The 15,817-nt window shown below is 49.9% G+C and overlaps 1 protein-coding gene across 7 annotated transcripts; it reads right to left on the reverse strand.

Moving 5' to 3' along the window:
- Positions 1 to 15: 15 nt before the first annotated feature.
- On the reverse strand, positions 16 to 15,385 carry ABCD4 (ATP binding cassette subfamily D member 4). Of its 7 annotated transcripts, none has more exons than XM_030240772.2 (19): positions 15,310 to 15,385; positions 14,973 to 15,097; positions 14,728 to 14,855; positions 14,392 to 14,531; positions 11,137 to 11,253; positions 10,734 to 10,859; positions 10,001 to 10,051; positions 7,314 to 7,408; positions 6,260 to 6,381; positions 5,320 to 5,411; positions 5,051 to 5,140; positions 4,574 to 4,782; positions 4,209 to 4,300; positions 3,997 to 4,033; positions 2,879 to 2,928; positions 2,543 to 2,595; positions 2,113 to 2,189; positions 839 to 954; positions 16 to 685 (listed from the first exon to the last, which is right to left on the reverse strand). In XM_030240772.2, the coding sequence occupies exons 1-19, from the start codon at positions 15,324 to 15,326 to the stop codon at positions 590 to 592; spliced, it is 1,833 nt and encodes a 610-aa protein (XP_030096632.1). In that variant the 5' UTR covers positions 15,327 to 15,385; the 3' UTR covers positions 16 to 589. The 7 variants fall into 7 exon arrangements, 6 of the variants coding, with proteins under 6 accessions (XP_030096632.1, XP_050830832.1, XP_050830831.1 ...); XM_050974875.1 differs by having other exon boundaries at positions 15,252 to 15,327; XM_050974874.1 differs by lacking the exon at positions 15,310 to 15,385 and adding an exon at positions 15,190 to 15,272 and having other exon boundaries at positions 4,574 to 4,779.
- Between the last annotated feature and the right edge of the window lie 432 nt (positions 15,386 to 15,817).

Here is a 15,817-nt window from a genome sequence, read left to right on the forward strand (position 1 = left end):
ACTCTTCTCCATAAAAACAGTTTGAAAACAGGCCCCAGATTTTAATACAAAAATGTTCCTTTCACCTGTAGCCATGTGTTACAAAGAGAGCAGAGACATGCCCTGTGCTAGCATTCTCCTCCCTTTGTCTCCCGCTGGAAAACACAATTCTCGACAGAGCCACAAGGTACATAAACCTGTTCTGCAGAGCTGTGTATCAAAGACAGAGCTCCTCGCAAGGCACAGAGGGCAGAAAAGGAGGTTGCATTCTCACCTCGCGCCAATGTATCCCAGACAAAGTGGAGGTTTCTCTGGCTGTTGTTTCTACAAGACCCATGAAGCAGCATTGTCTCCCCTCTAGGGAGGCCTAGGAGGTCAGCTCCTTTCTCTTGTGAGAGCCAAGGAGGCAGAAGGAGGCTGGGAGAAGGGTGGCATAGTTGTGCCTACTCTTGGCAGAGCTCCACACCATGAGTTCAGACATACTCTGTGTCCATCAGCAAAATCCAGAACTGGTTTGACACAGCTGCTGGCTTGGCAGCTCCATGTCTGCTATTGAGAGCTCTTCCACACATGTGCAGGTTCTGTGGCTGGCCAGACAAGGGTAAGTTCTTCAGTATCCTTCCTCAGAGGGGAGCCGCTTCATCTTCTCACATCGAGTGAGCTCCCATCTTCCCTCCCCATGAAGTTTCAAAATCCAGCTGTGGAACTGCAATTCAACAGCACACTGAGAGATGTCTCTACAAGGCACGGTCCACCCAAAGTGAGGTCCTCAAGCCTTAGTCACTCCCCTCTGCTCACCAGAGACCCTCTCTATCTCACCACCTCAAGGGAAGCATGGAACACTGCCTCCCTGTCTTACCTTTTCCAGGCTGGGTCTGTGTCCCACACTGATCAGTGTCATGCCCAGCTGAAGGCAAATACGGTACAGTTCATGCTCCACCTCTTCTGTCAAGGCACTGGTGGCTTCATCTAACACTGAAAGAAAAGCCATAAGCTCCACAAATCCTCTCCCAACCGGACATTTCCTGTAGGCAAGAACAGCAACTCCCAAGAACATTTCACATGTTAACTGGATCTAACCAAGAGCATCTGCAGTAGGCAAGTGAGGAGAAACCTAAGGACTCAGGTATTCCTCTGGCACAGCTGGTGTGTCAGGCAACTAGGAAAGCTATCTTTCTCCTCAAGTACTTGAATCCATCCAAACCACACTGTTCACCTCATTCCTCTCCCTCAACAGCTGCCCACTACTGCCTCATCCCCATCATGGCAGACATGATCAGCCAAGACATGACTTTCTCCAGGCAGACCATGTGCCAGAATGCCACAGAACAGCAGTCAGTGTACTCTTCCAACACAGACCCTACATGGAGCAGGTAGGATGGCTGTGGCACCTTCCTGACTATTAAGGGTAAATACTACAGACCTGGAGCAAATAAATTCAAATCATCTACAGCTTTTAGTTTGCAATCCACAGGTTCCTTCTGCCCAGATATCACTTAGCTCTGTCATTGACTTCAGGGGAGAGAGAGGTACTTACATGTAGCTTCCTGCTACTGAAACTGGCTCTGTTCACCCACATCCAACCTGGCCCTCATGGCAAGTCCTCTAAGCTCAAGCCCCAGGAGAACCTAAGGAATTTGCCCCATTAGCTAATTGCAGATGCTTCTGTGGTCTCTCAGGACTGTTTGCCCCACTGCTCCTGGTCTTCTTTTGCCACATCTGGGCTAAATCTTCCATATTGCCCCAAAACTGTAAAGATGCTCCAGAGCTTCAGATATGACAGCTGCTGCTACACTCCCCAACACATGCACTTCTTTGCACAGCAACTGGTGAGCAGGCTGACAGAGTTCTTCTTCTGGTGCCATTGGACATGAACCATGACCATTAATCACCAGTTCCTCAAGAAAGAAATGTCTTATGTACAGCCTCTTGATTTACCACCGTCTGCACAAATAATGAAACGTTTTCACATTTCACAAATGAATCCTCTGTGTGCTATGCTGCTAGAATAATGGCGAAGACAAAGCATGTTCCTAGCACAAAAGGGATTTTATGAACTGTCTCTGCACCAGCTTCACTATACACCAAAGGCCTTGTATTCTTTTCTACTCTCTTTTGTAGTTAGTTGCTCACCTGCGTATTTTGGCTGGAGATAAAAGAGCCGTGCAAATGAGAGCCTCTGCATCTCCCCTGGGGACAGGATGTCATACCTGCAGCAGGATCGAGATTCAACACCTTCCTCAAGAAACAGAGCTTCTATGCTGAATATCTTAGGGCTTCTGATATTGGAGACCAGCAAACAACTGTCCCTGTGTGTCCCTTGTGCCCCCCTCCATACTGGGACTGGCTTTGCACCCCTGTACACAGTCAGCTGCGTGCAGAACACCACAGCTGATGATTGTTGGCATAGATGCTTGGGCCATGAAGGCTTTGCTCCTGTATAGTGTCCACATCTCACAGAACACAGATGGACGCAGATAAATCCAGCAGCAATGTGCATCTGCTTAGAAGTGTTCCCCACTCAGAAATCACCCAAATACACACAGACAGTGGGCTCCCTTACCAGTTCCAGTCCACCTGTTCATCCAGTCCTCCAGCCCTTGCCAGCAAATCAGTCTACAGAGAGCACAGCAGACTTGTGAACACAGTCCCCAACTCTGTCAGCCTATGGCCCTGAGCATAACCACCCGCTTTTTGCCAGTCTCCCTTTCCCCACCTGAGCTGAAGTTGTACCATATTTCTCCTCGTCCTTCTGTCCCATAGACAGTTGTGTCCCAGGCAAAGACAATGTCTCCCTTAAGTTCAGCACACAATCATGCTTTGCTGCCACAAAATATCATCCCTTCTTCCCTGACTAGTGGCACCAGGAAAGAAGGCAGCAGTACTATCAGTGACTCACCAGCCCAGCCAGCTCCAGGAATCGCACAATCCTCTCATCATCTGCAGACCCTAGGGAGAAAGCCATACAGCATAAGGAGAGGCAGTGTGTGCTGAGGCCACTGCTGAATGAAGGAGTTGGTGAGGCAGGAGGGAAGAACTGGAGTATCTCCTGAGGCTCAATGTAGTTGATCTGACCACTTAGTTATACCAGATCCTGAGCTTTTGCAGAGATAGCCCCAAAGACTGATCTTCCTAGAAAGTTAACCGTGCCTGTTAGCAGCATACCAGGAGGTAGCTGGGTTCCACAGATACACCTGAGATTTGCCTCAGTTCACGGCCACAGCCAGAACACAAGGATCCAGGCTTCAACTGCCAAGGCCCTGCCCAGTTGCTCTCTTAGAGCCAAGACTGCACACTACAAGTAGTGGAGTAATGGGAATGGGGCTCAGGTAAGAGCCGCAAAAGGACCCTGTGTGGAAGAGAAATACCTCAGGGTGAGCCAGCTGTGGAGCAGAACATACACTTGAGCTGGTACAGTTAGCATCTATGGAAGCTGAGAGAAAGGGCTGTGCATCTGCCATGGACCTCTCTGAAGCTGCTGGAGCTACAACAGTAGCTGTAGTTACTCTGAGCAAGATTGTGACTCCCAAGCTACAGCAGACCACGTGGTCTGGCTTTGGAAGAGGCTAGGGGAGAGAAAAGATCCATATATTCTGACCACAACAGTGTGCAAAGCTCTGGGACATCATTTTGAAAAAGTGGAAAAGTAAAAGATGGAGGTGGATGGAAAATAAGATTAAGGCAAACATGGCTTGCTGGAGGTCAGACTGTACCAAACAAATCAGATGTATCCCAACAGCAATATATCATGTCCAGCACAGCAGGAAGAGCATGGCCAGCTTGTCCTCATTATACTAAGAGAGCAAGTTCTTACCAAGTTAGTATGCTCCCTCACAAAGGAGGGGGACACAGAATTGACCTTAACACACACTAATCTTCTAGGGAACACCAGAGCAACAAAAGCAAAATGGATGAATGTTCCTGATGGGTTACAGCAGGGAAGAAGCTGCACTGGGTACAGGAACAGTGAGGCACGACCACAGCATTGGCTAATTGCTCTAATGGATTTTCACAAACCTGAAAGTGGATAGATCTCCTTCAGGGGATAGATCACCTGTTTAACAGAGCAAAAGAAACCATGTCAGAGGGAACTGGATACTGCATCAGAGATGCAATAACATGAACTCAGGCAAAAGGGAAGGAGCACCCACAGGTATCCTCCCTCTTGCAGGGTTTGCAGAGCATGACCACAGCTGGGAGGCCAGAGCAAAGACAGACCCTGGGCTCACCTGCTCACGCAGGCTTCCATCAGTGAAGAAGGGCCTCTGCGGTAGGAACACCACTCCTCGGGGGCCAAAGCAGGTCAGCATCCTGATGCTCCCTGCACAGAGACACTCATCACATTTGCAGTATCACAGCCCCATGTAGTCCTGTCCCATGAAGTAGCCAACAAGTCCCCACAAAAGTGTCTTTGCAACGCAGAGCAAAGCAATGAGAGCCAAAGACTGTGACAAGAGATGGGTGGCTCAAATCAGTGTATCAGTGACACATTCACCATCACATGGTGGCACTGGCCTCACAAACTGCCACATCTTGCAAACTCAGGGTAGCCTTGGTTGAGAAGAAGAAGGCTGAGGCAAGTAGCAGTCCTCACCCCGTGTGCTCTCCCAGAGTCCTCCAAGGACCCTCAGGAGAGATGTCTTCCCTGTACCAGTGTTTCCCACAATCATCACACTGTTTCCTTGTGAGATCCTGAGGCTCAAGTCCTTGATGAGCAGCTTGCCAGAGGATGGTACTGAGAGTGTCACTCGCTCCAGAAGGAAAGCTGTGTCCCTTGGCACTGGGTCCTCCCCAGAATGGCTGCTGGGCCACCACCAAGACAAAGAATGAGAGATCCGGGGGTAAGTGACCATGCTGAGATTGGCAAAAATCAGGCACCTTAGACCTCCTGTGCCTCTGTGACAGTAGCCCTGCCTCCCACACCCTGGGAATGACAACTGACAGTGAGCACTGCCTGCTCCAACCAAATGCATGCAACAGATTGTGACACCAAGGGCCACCTCCCTCCCATGGCAACCCCACACTCTGGCACGTAAGCTGCAAGCCAACCAGTTGCTGACAGGCAACTCACCTGTCCAAATCCCAGCTGGTTTTGGCTTCTGAGTAGTTACCATTTTCTTTTCTGCCAAGGCTCAGCAAGGTCTCCTGCAGTTCACCAATCCTAGACATACAAGAGGTGGCATGAAAGCCAGGGACAACTCCAGCAGCCTCCTCACGATATCCAAACTTGCCCATGCTTGCACATGAACAACAGGTTTGTGATTTTTTTAGCACAGATCTGGGCAGAGTCTTGTTCTGCACTGCCCTTTCCTCCAGAGATGTGCCCACAGATAAGCTCACCTGTGTGTGTAGCCAGCTACATCAGTAACAGTGCTGGAGAGATCTATGAGCTGGCTGAAGCAGCCAATGAGGTAGATGGAAACAAAGGCATTCTGGGGAGAAATCACATGGCAGACTAAAGGTCAGTGCTGAGCTGGGGCCCTGACCCTTATCCGTGACTGCAAGAAGGCAGCCAAGGAGTCCACACATTTGGCCACATCAGCTGTCCCAGCAAGATGAATGAGGAGTGGTGATGTCACCCAGGATGGTGGGAGTGAAGATGACCACATGTGAAAGAAGCAGGGCTTCTCTGCTCAGTGCAGCAGTTTTTCCCAGGTAGACACACGTCCTGTCACCCAGGGATGGTGTTTGCAGAGTGCCTGATGGCCTATCTAGGGGCCAGCATGCTTGCCCAAGTCACACAGATCCATACCACCACCCCCGCCTCAGCACCGTATATGTCTCAGAGCAGGGTGCCCCAGCCTGCAGTGCCCACTTAGCTATTTTTAGCTCTGCATTCTCTAGCACAAGCCAGTTCTGAGTATCTGTAAAGAGTCAGGTCAGGAAGATGAATGCAAGCCACCTCAGCCTCACTGGTGGCAAGGCTCACCCCAGGCAGTAGCCCAGGGCATAACCCAGACCAACAGCACTGCACAGGCTCCATCTCCACTTGCACTGCTGAAAACCAGAGGTTTTCTGACCTCCTGGGTTTTTTTAGACACAGAGGTCTGAGCCAGGAAACACTTACGTAAACGTGTCCTTGACAGTTCTCACGCCCAAGTTAATCACACACCAGCTGGCTACAAGCTCCCATCTCCATAACACTGTGAGCTGGGACAGTCTAACCTGAAGATCAAGTGCTGCAGGTTATCTAGTCCCAGGGCCCCCAGCACCACAAACCTCCACCCTCAGTGCCTGCTCACCCTCCACAATGGGGTCACAGAGATTACCCTTAGCTCACCTTGCTGACAAGGGCACTGAGCTCTGTTGGACTCAGGTCGCCGTATACACCAGAAAAGATAGGAATGGCAATGACCACGTAGCTCAGGATGCTGCCCAGATAATCAAATGTGTTGATCCCAACTAGGCACAAACAAATCGAAAGAAGACAGTGAGTTAAAGCAGAAACCTCTGTCCCGGCCAGGCCCAAGTGCTGACCCTGAGCTCAGTCAGAGGAAGAGCTGTGTTCTTGCCTCAGCCCTTTATGATGAAACAGAGTAGAAAAACCCATTTTTTGCAGGATAGCACAAGCACCAGGGTGAAAATGCATTTTGCAAGCAAAGAGCACTTTGGGGCAGGCCCCTGACAGAGAATCATCATCCAGACACATAGCTCAGGGACTACTGTGGGGCAAAAGCTACTTTGCCTGCTTGTTGTTATGCTTCAGGGGCCTGACTGATTCACAGTAAACAGCAGGGAAGGGCAAAAAGGAAGCTCTGGAGTGAGATAGTTTGCCATGAATTGTGTCTCGGGAGCACACAGGCTCCCACAAGAAAGACTTAAGATTCCAAATTCCCACAGACACTTCTGTTCAGGGTTCTCCCTCCATTACACTGCTCAGAAGCTCGCTGTGCTGCTGAGATCAGGAAGAGCTGTCTTTATAGGGCTCATTTAAAGAAAAAACCTGAGTAAAAATGGGAGAAGGAATCTTTTCAGGGGACAGCTATGCTTAAGGGACAGGCTCTATAGGAAAGAAGTTTCCAGCAACATATACAGCGATCAAAGCTCAAGCCCTTCTCTCTTTTCTTGGCACGTGAACATATACACCACAAAAAGCCAGATTCTGGGTCCTCCACAACTTTGCTTCTTTATGAGGCTTTTACACAAGAGGATTCCTATTTAGCACTGCAGGAGGCACCCTCTGTTCACCCTCAGGGCTTTCACAGACCAGCAAGAGGCAGAAGAAGTAAACACAGCACCCACCCAACTGCTCCACCAGTAGAGTTTCCCAGCGTGTGGGCCACCAGAATGGAGTTACCACACATCCCACTTCACCCCCCAGTCTGCCCACTCACTGTATAGCCACAGCTCCTTGCCTATCAGCTCCCTCTGGGTCTTCAGCAGGCTCTGCAGCCTCCGGTTTGTGCGCATGTGCTCCACTCGCCCAGCCCTGTAAAAGAAACATTGCAACATGCCAGAGACATCCTAGGACCACGGGATTTAAAAACTAAAGCTTTGAACAGGCCTGGCACCTTTGCATCCAGCTAACAAGCTCTTTTTTGACCAGGAACTGAACAGCCAGGACTGCCTTCCTGAAGGGTATCATCAAGGAACTCTGGCTGAAGCAAGCAGTCCTACAAATCTCTCCCAGAGCCTGTGGCTGCTGCTGTTGCTCTCAGCCCAGACAATGTCAGCGAGGCTCCAGCCTGAAGCAATGTACGCCCAAGGTCAAACACAGTTCCCAAATACAGCCTGGTTGGAAAACAGGGATGGCACTGCTACACAGCTGGATCCAAAAAAGGGCAGAGGAGAGGCCAGCCCACATGGCCTGCATGGCCAGCAGCCTTAGCCCACCTCTTCCCATTTCCCACTCCACAGGAATGGGATGAAGGCAAGTCCTGAGCAGTGCAACCCCCGGTATGGGTACCCCAGCTCCACAACTTCCCCCTTCCCAGGGCTATCTCCATCAGGTCACCCACCTCGCCAGTTAGTGGTGATGCTCCAGTGACTAGGCTGAGCCAGGAGCAAGGAGACATCTCCTAAACCACCACCCTCAAGCAAATGTGTCATCTCCTTCTGCTGTTCTGCAAGGCCTGGGCTGCCCTCAGGTGGCAAAACGCAGAGAGCACTCCTCGTCTCATTTCAGTCTCCCACCTGCCATAGCACCTATTGTCCGTGACGTCCAACAGAGGCTTGTGCCCACTACACATGATCTATGCAACAATGGAGTCACTGAAGCCCAAGAAGATAAGGCCAGAAGCAGTACAAAATCATCCAAAATAGGATTTTTGTGGTCTCATTTCTAAAGATTCTCAGTTCATAGAAAAATATATTTTCTTTCTCAAAAATGCACCTCGTTAGAATTCAGTTTGGCTTTACTGCCTTCTAACACATTTCAGGTAACTACTGAGCTGCAGTCTTTGCCTTCCATGTATTAGGAAAGGAGAAAGGCTTGGACACAAGGAATTAAAGGTGAGAAAGGTACCAGGGACCTTTGTTCTAGAGCTATTATTCTGTTGCAGATGAGGAGAGATTGCTGTATTGGTTTCCTCTTTTCCTCCCATTCACTTCACTTTTAAAGCAAGTTTGCTAAGGATTTAGTAATAAAAGAAGTAAAAAGGTGGCAGTGCTCTGCTTCTGTTTCTTCCTTTACCGAAGCAATGTTTAGGTAGTCTTAAGAGGACAAGATCACAAGCTAGAGAAGTTGAGCAATCAAAACCAGCCACTTACCACATGCTCCTCCTCTTGCAGGATTCTAGGAATGCAACCTTTTAAAAAATTCCTTCATTTTAAATTATGATGCATGCCATGAAAATGCCTGGTTGTGTGCAACTCGGCTAAGTTATAGTTTCACACAAAATGAAGCTTTTCTACTAAAACATTGTACTGAACCAAAACATCCTGTTTTCTGGTATAATAATTCACTTTCCATTTTCTACTTAGTAATAGAATAAAAAAAAAAATCAAATTTGTGAGGGAAAGTACTGCATCTTAAATAATGGCATGTAATTACAGTATCATTTCCATTACAAAAAATTATTATCAACCAGTAAGAATCAAAGTACAAAGAAATAAGTCAGACTTGCCAGTGCAAACCAAGATTGATTTTGGTTATTCAAATGAGTTTCATGCCTGTCAATATAAGTTGTTATGAAATCAGTGATTTTGAATCAAACCACTCTGAGGACAGCATCACAGCACTTGAAATGCTCACTCAATATAGCATGAAGGAGCCAAATACAGACCGTGGGCAGGGAAGACCAGAGAGAGGACATGTGCTACAATTCCTGGAAGAAGTGCAATTTCGCAAGACATAGGGCAAAGGCAGACTCGTGACAAGAGAGAAGCAACAACCTCCTGCCACCCCAACACAAGCTACACCAAATTCATGCCTCTTTTCCTGGTGAACCAAGCAGCAGATCAACAGGCTTCAGGGCATCACTAAATAGGGGAGGTGCTGCTGGGCTCCCAGTTGTGTGCTCAGCTCTGGGGTAAATGGCATTGAGCAAATTCAGAGCACCAGTACAGCATACGGAGGGTCAGGGCACAGACTGAGCAAGAGGAGCAAAGCAGAGGTAAGGTGGCTAAGTAGCAGCTAGCACACCCATTGAAGACATGCAAGCAAGCAGCAGCAGGATGGGGCCAGGATGCAACAAGTCCTCAGCAGAACCAGATGCAATAAGACTTTGAGCAATCTTCCAGGTAAGGACCTAGCAAAACATCAGTAATGAGCAATCTTCCAGGTAAGGACCTAGCAAAACATCAGTAATGATCTCCAAGCCAGCACCAAATCTGTATCTGCCTCTGAGGATGTTAGAAGGGAGGCAAAGGAAAGATAGTTGTCTCTAGTTTCTGTGGATTATTTCTGCAGATGATGCACAGAATGCAAAGAATCAGGTGTCAGGGCTGTATGATGCTACAGTGGAAGGGATAGAAAGCTGCAGCAACAGAACTTGGGCTCCTTTGGGATACGCGAACACAACAAGGATGCTCTGAACTGGGACAATCCTTTTGAGGATACAAAGAAATTAACACTACTAACCTGTAGAAAGCAGCTGGTTCTGCATTGACACGAATCTGCATGTGCTTGAACCTGTACAACCGAAAAAACATAACTGTGCACAAATGCTCAGTGAATTATGTAGCCAAAACCATTCCTAGAGGAAACTTATCTTACATGTTAGAGCAGTGATATGAGGCATCTCTTGACAGAAATATTCAATGGGCTCAGAAGGGCACCAGAGACCAAGGCTTAACCTGAGGTGCCATCATTCAGGGCCAGCTCAGTGGTACATTTGTTTGATATCCTGCTCTCTGTGCACATCTTCTTAGCCCTTCGGCTTACTCTTTACTGCTAGTCCAGCATCTCCACCATACAAAATCACCACAGCCAACTGCCCTGGACTGGGTTCCCTGTGCCACAACAGCTTATGCTGCTGTCCCTGGATGCCTTGAACCCCAGGGAAAGCTACAAAGCCCCTGCTACACATACAGCCAACCCTGCAAGCAAGAGAGAGGAGGTGAGTTGAAAGGCATAAGGAAAGACTGGGCTGTGAGACTGAACCAAGGGCATTGCCTGCCACGACACGAGGCTGTCAGTGGTTGGCAGGGGCTCAGTACACTGAGGCACCATTGCACAGATAGCTTTCTCTGAGTGTGGAGAAAGTCACAGACAAGAGAATTAGCTACATACACAGCCCTGAATGGGTACAAAAAAAGCAGCTTTCACAGGAGCTGCCAAAGGGCAGTGAAAACACAGTTCTGCTGGGACTCACCTGAAATCTCCCTCCAGTTTTTCCTGCTGCACAAGTTTAGACACAATTGGGCTCATCAACACTTTGTTAATCATCGTCCCAATGACGAAATACCCAAAGATGCTCACTGGGCCTAGCCAGCCTGTGCTACAGAGGAGAAAGAGAAGTCAGCCAATAATCCAAACTCCTGCACCATTAAGCTCAATCAATTGGAGCCCTCAGCTGTCACCTCTCTGGGCCTTCACAGAAGTTTGAGGCCAACATTGCACATCCCAGCATGCCCAAGGTAGAGTTCTCCTTGGAGTACAGAGACCACTCACCCATGTGTACAAATATCCATCTTGGGAGTTGTAATGTGGGTGGCAGGCTCCAAAAAAAGAACACAGAAAAGAGATGTGCAAGCAGGGCCAGGGTACATCCTTACCTGTGAAAGCACTGGTATGTGTAGTAGGCCAGTGTGAAGGGTGAGATGACGACCTTGCTGGCCATGGAGCTGAGCTGCCTGCAGAACCTCTCCACATCCTGGCTGATGCGCTGGTCCCTGCTCAACACAAAGAGCCATTGACACCATCACAGCCCAGAAGCAAGAGCCGGTACTAAATCCCTAACAGGGCACAAACCAGGCTGTTTCAGTGCATGAACACAGGACAGGCAGCAGGTGAACAACCTTACCTGGGAAGGATCTGCAGATTCCCCACAGAACACCATTTTCATGGCCCAGCAGGACCCACCCAAGAGCCTTCATGGCACCCAGGAAGAACAACTCTTGCCATTGCTTTTAACCTGTTCCTTGTATTTATCCCTTGCTTCACTTTCACCATTGTTCAACACTTGTACAGAAGGTCTCTGCAACACTGTCCTTTATTCTGCTCCTGGAACAACCCCCATACTATGAAAAACTACTGACTCTCCTCCTAACCTTCGGTACTGGACTGAGATGCCATCAGACCACCAGGACAGGCCTTCACCAGCTACTGGATATTTGAAAAGCCACCCTTTCACAAGATCCAATCCCTTGGTTCTGCATGGAGTGCCTCTGGTTCCTTTGTTGCAAAGAAGGAAGTGCTTCCACCCACCCCAGCCCACAAGAGTAGGAAGCAGCACACAAGTCTTCTCACCTCACTAGCAGCAGGCACATGGGTGACAAACCCTCAAGTCACATCTATCCCATTACTGAGCAGGAGTTGCACTTGGGATAACTAGGAAGAATTTCAGTATATTTACTCCCCAGCAGCTCATCTGTCCAGAGCACATGGATGAAGGCTTCAGCCTAATGTGATAAGCTACAGTGGAAAGGCCATAACTTAATGCTGGAGTTCAGAATGAAGAGCAAGGATGGACTCCTGGATAGTCTCAGTGCAGATACTATCACAAAGGCATTAATCTTTTAACATTTTTGCAGTTCTAGAACAGCAAGGGATTTAATTCTGGGGGGCAGCTCTCATCCTGACTGACCTTGCAGTCATCATTTTTCCTTCTCCTCAGACTGTAATATTGTAACTTAAATTGTGCTATAGTATCATAGGAGGATATTGCTTTTTACAAGCTATTAAATAACATGTAATGAAAATAAATGAAACGCATGAAAACATCAACTCAAATGCCCTACTAGGTGCTGCAAGTGCTTGTATGACACTCAGAACCCACTCTTCATTCCTTCTCCATGCCTTTAACATTCAGTTTGATTTGCACTGCATAATGGGAGGTCTCTCTTGCTCTAGTTTGTTCTCTTAGTACCTGGTGCAGGGAAAAAGCTCTCACTGAGGAATTGCAAGATGAAGAGAATTTTTGCAGTGGCACCAAAACCACACTAAACAGTAAGTCTGAAAGTTGGAGCAGAAGCAAGGTGTAATGAGACATACTCCACAGTAATCCCACACATTTGGTCTGCAAAGGCCATGAGAGCTGTCTCTTGCTGCAGGGCAGACTGACCCAGTTGTCTCCTACATTTCACGGCACAATGTGAACATGTTCCCTAGTTAAAAATAAACCTAAGCAGAATAATCATGTGGTGAGGGGCCTCTGTCCTCTCTTTCCCCTCGTGTCCCCAAAGAAAAAGACAGGCATGCAGGAGCTTCTGGCTTCAATGTGCTGCACTGCCTGGGAAGTGCTGCATGCCCTGGTGACAAACATGGTTTTTTAACCTCTCTTTCTAACTCCATGCCACTGAAAACCCTATCAGAAATGAACCTTGAATGATATTGGGAGTAAACACAAAGCAACCTGGAAGTGCATCAGCTTGATAATGACGACCAACTGCCCAATATGTAGAGCTGTCAGTCCCAAGCTGAGACCTCTCTCCTTGCTTGCTGCTTCCCCTTATATACCCAGCATGTTTTCTTGCAGCACCCACACAAACCACCCTGCTCTGCAATCAAAGAGCAAGAACAGGCAGCCAGTAGCAACAGGCAGCAGAACTGCAGAACTGCTAAACTGCTTTAGTTTCTTGAAATTTCCTTTATTAGCAAGAGTTAGGAGTCCCTGCAAGACAGCAATTTCTTCCCACGACCCTGGGCATGGTCTCCTCTTGCCATCAACATGGGAAATGGCACCAATGCAGTGACTAGATCAGAAGTGCCCACTCCAGCAGAGGAGAGCTTGGAGTCTCAAAACAATGGTATAACAACACATTATTTGGAAAACATTCCCCTTTGATTTCTAGTTTTTCAGGTAGTATTTAATAATAACAACTTTAAATTCTGGAGGGGGAAGAATTAGGGAGATTCTACACTGAGATTAGTTGAGTTGGTTAAAGCATGGTGCTAATAATGCCACGAGTTCAATTCCTGTGTGAGCTATTCACTTAAAGAGTTGGATTCAAAGACCCATGTGGGTCCACTCCAACTAAGAGTATTTTGTGATTCTGTGACCTCTCACGTGATGTCTAATATAGGAGTTTTAGCTTTTCACAGTGAGCAACTATGACAGCAGTGCCCTGTGTGTGAGGACAGGCTGGAAGGCCAAGGTCCACACACAGCTGTGAGGAAGGGCATTCAACCTTTGCCACACAGCCCAGGTAGATCAACAGCTCTGCAGTAAGCAGGACAGTGCACAAAGCAAACTGGAGAGGGATCTCTTGGGTGTGGGTCTGGGATCCACAAGGACAGAATGAACGCTCCTCCTCTTATATTTCAAGTCACCACTGACACTTCCTTCCTAGGAACAGGAAAGGGAAATGCAGCCCTCATACAGTGCAAAACAAAGCCCTTCCTGGATTTGGCTCCCATGGGTTATCAAACCACTAAAATACAACTGAACTGTGCTCAGCTGCAGATCCTGGTGTTTGAAGTTCAAACAGAACAGGGACTGTCCTAACGCACCAGTGGTGTGAAGGAAAGGAGAGGCACTGCTGACTCCATCCAGGCCCTTGGCAATATCACACAGCGTCAAGGGCTGAGTTTGCAGACAGCATGTTTTATAGCAGCAGTAGATCCCTGTTCCAATGGGCACCCACTTTCCTTGCAGCTGAAACATCCTGCCCCTAAAACTATCACAACCGGCAGTCACAGGAATTGCCAGCAATAGGTATCACCTCCCACCAGGGTAGAAGAGGATGCCTAGATGGCAAAAGCTTCTAGGGCTCAAGCCCCTACTCAGAGACAAAGAGAAGTCAGGCAAAGGTGTGCAGCAGCCCAGGAGAAGCCAAGCAAGATACTGAAAGAAGCTGCCAGCAGCCTACGGGTTATCGATGTCCTCACGCAGCACGAGCAGGTTGTAGTAGACCTGGCCTTGGAAGTAGCAGCTGTGGAGGTATTCAGTGAGGGATTTCCTCCAGTTCACATACATCATGTTGCAGATGAACTGGTCGAAACTTTTTAGCTGGAACAAGGGCAAAGAGATGGATGGGGAGAGATAAATGAGTACAAACATTTTTTTCAAAACGAAATAAAATCTAGCAGTTTGTACTAGCGATCCAGGGCATGGGCAGACTTGAATCCTTTGTGACCAGGATCGTGCCAGGAGCCATGGGCAGCTTTCTCTTCCTCTCCCAAGACACATGAGCCTCTGGTCTTACCGTGGAGTTCACAATGATCAGAGTCACAGCAACGGCAGTCAATGTTTTGAATCCGGAGAAGTCCTTGCTCCCTAGGACCTCGTAGTACTGGCTGGGGATGACGCCGACCTGATAAATAACCAGCTGCTCTGGAGGAGAAAGGCAAGCAGGGGAAGGAATTGATGGACTGCGGTGACAAGGCAAAGTGGGGGGCCACAAGGAGCAGACGTGAGGTGCAGCCCCCCACCCCCACGACCCGGGCTCACCCAGCAAGGCTACACCGAGCAGCGTCAGGAACATGAGGGCGCTCGGGGAGGGCCACCCAGGAAAGAGCACGGCCAGGAGCCGCAGGAACCGCCGCAGGAACAGCCCGTCCAGCCGGGAACCAGCTCTGCAACGGAGGAAGACGCGGAGGGTGGCAATGAGCTCGGGGGTCCCACCCCACGTCCCCTCCGCCACGTTCCGGCCCAGCCCACTCCTCACCGCCCGCTGGCCCCGGCGCCCCCCGCGCTGCTTCTGCCCCCCGCCATCGGCGCCCTCCGGACCTGACCGGCCCGGCAGGCCAGACCCGCCCCCGCGGGCGCTTCTATGAATATTCATCACCTCTCCTCGCCCTGCATCCGCCCCGCCCGGGGACGACCGCCGCCGCCGCCGCCGCCGCCGCCGCTTCCGCGTGCGGCGTCACCACAGCGCTCCCGCCCAGCACCGCCCCTCCCGCGCGGCCCAGCGGGCACAGCGCCCCCTGCCGGCGCCGCACGGGTGTGCAGCTCCGCGCCGGCCCCGCACAGCGGAGCCGGGCGGGCGATCCCGGCGGGCGATCCCGGCGGGCGATCCCGGCGGGCGATCCCGGCGGGCGATCCCGGCGGGCGATCCCGGCGGGCGATCCCGGCGGGCGATCCCGGCGCGATGGGTGTGCTCGCGTCCCTCACTTCCTCCCCCCCTCCTGCTCACAGAGACGGACCGTGGGGCCGGGCAGGGTCCAGGGCCGAGCCACAGCCGCAGGGCCGGAGAACCCGAGCACTAACGCCTCTCTTGAGGAAGGAGCTGGACAGGCATGAACTGATCCCTCTGGAGATCCCAGAGGCTGAGGGACAGTCGCCGTGGGCAGCAG

This window comes from Serinus canaria, chromosome 5 (assembly GCF_022539315.1).
Source record: "Serinus canaria isolate serCan28SL12 chromosome 5, serCan2020, whole genome shotgun sequence".
In the NCBI taxonomy this organism is placed as follows: Eukaryota; Metazoa; Chordata; class Aves; order Passeriformes; family Fringillidae; genus Serinus; species Serinus canaria.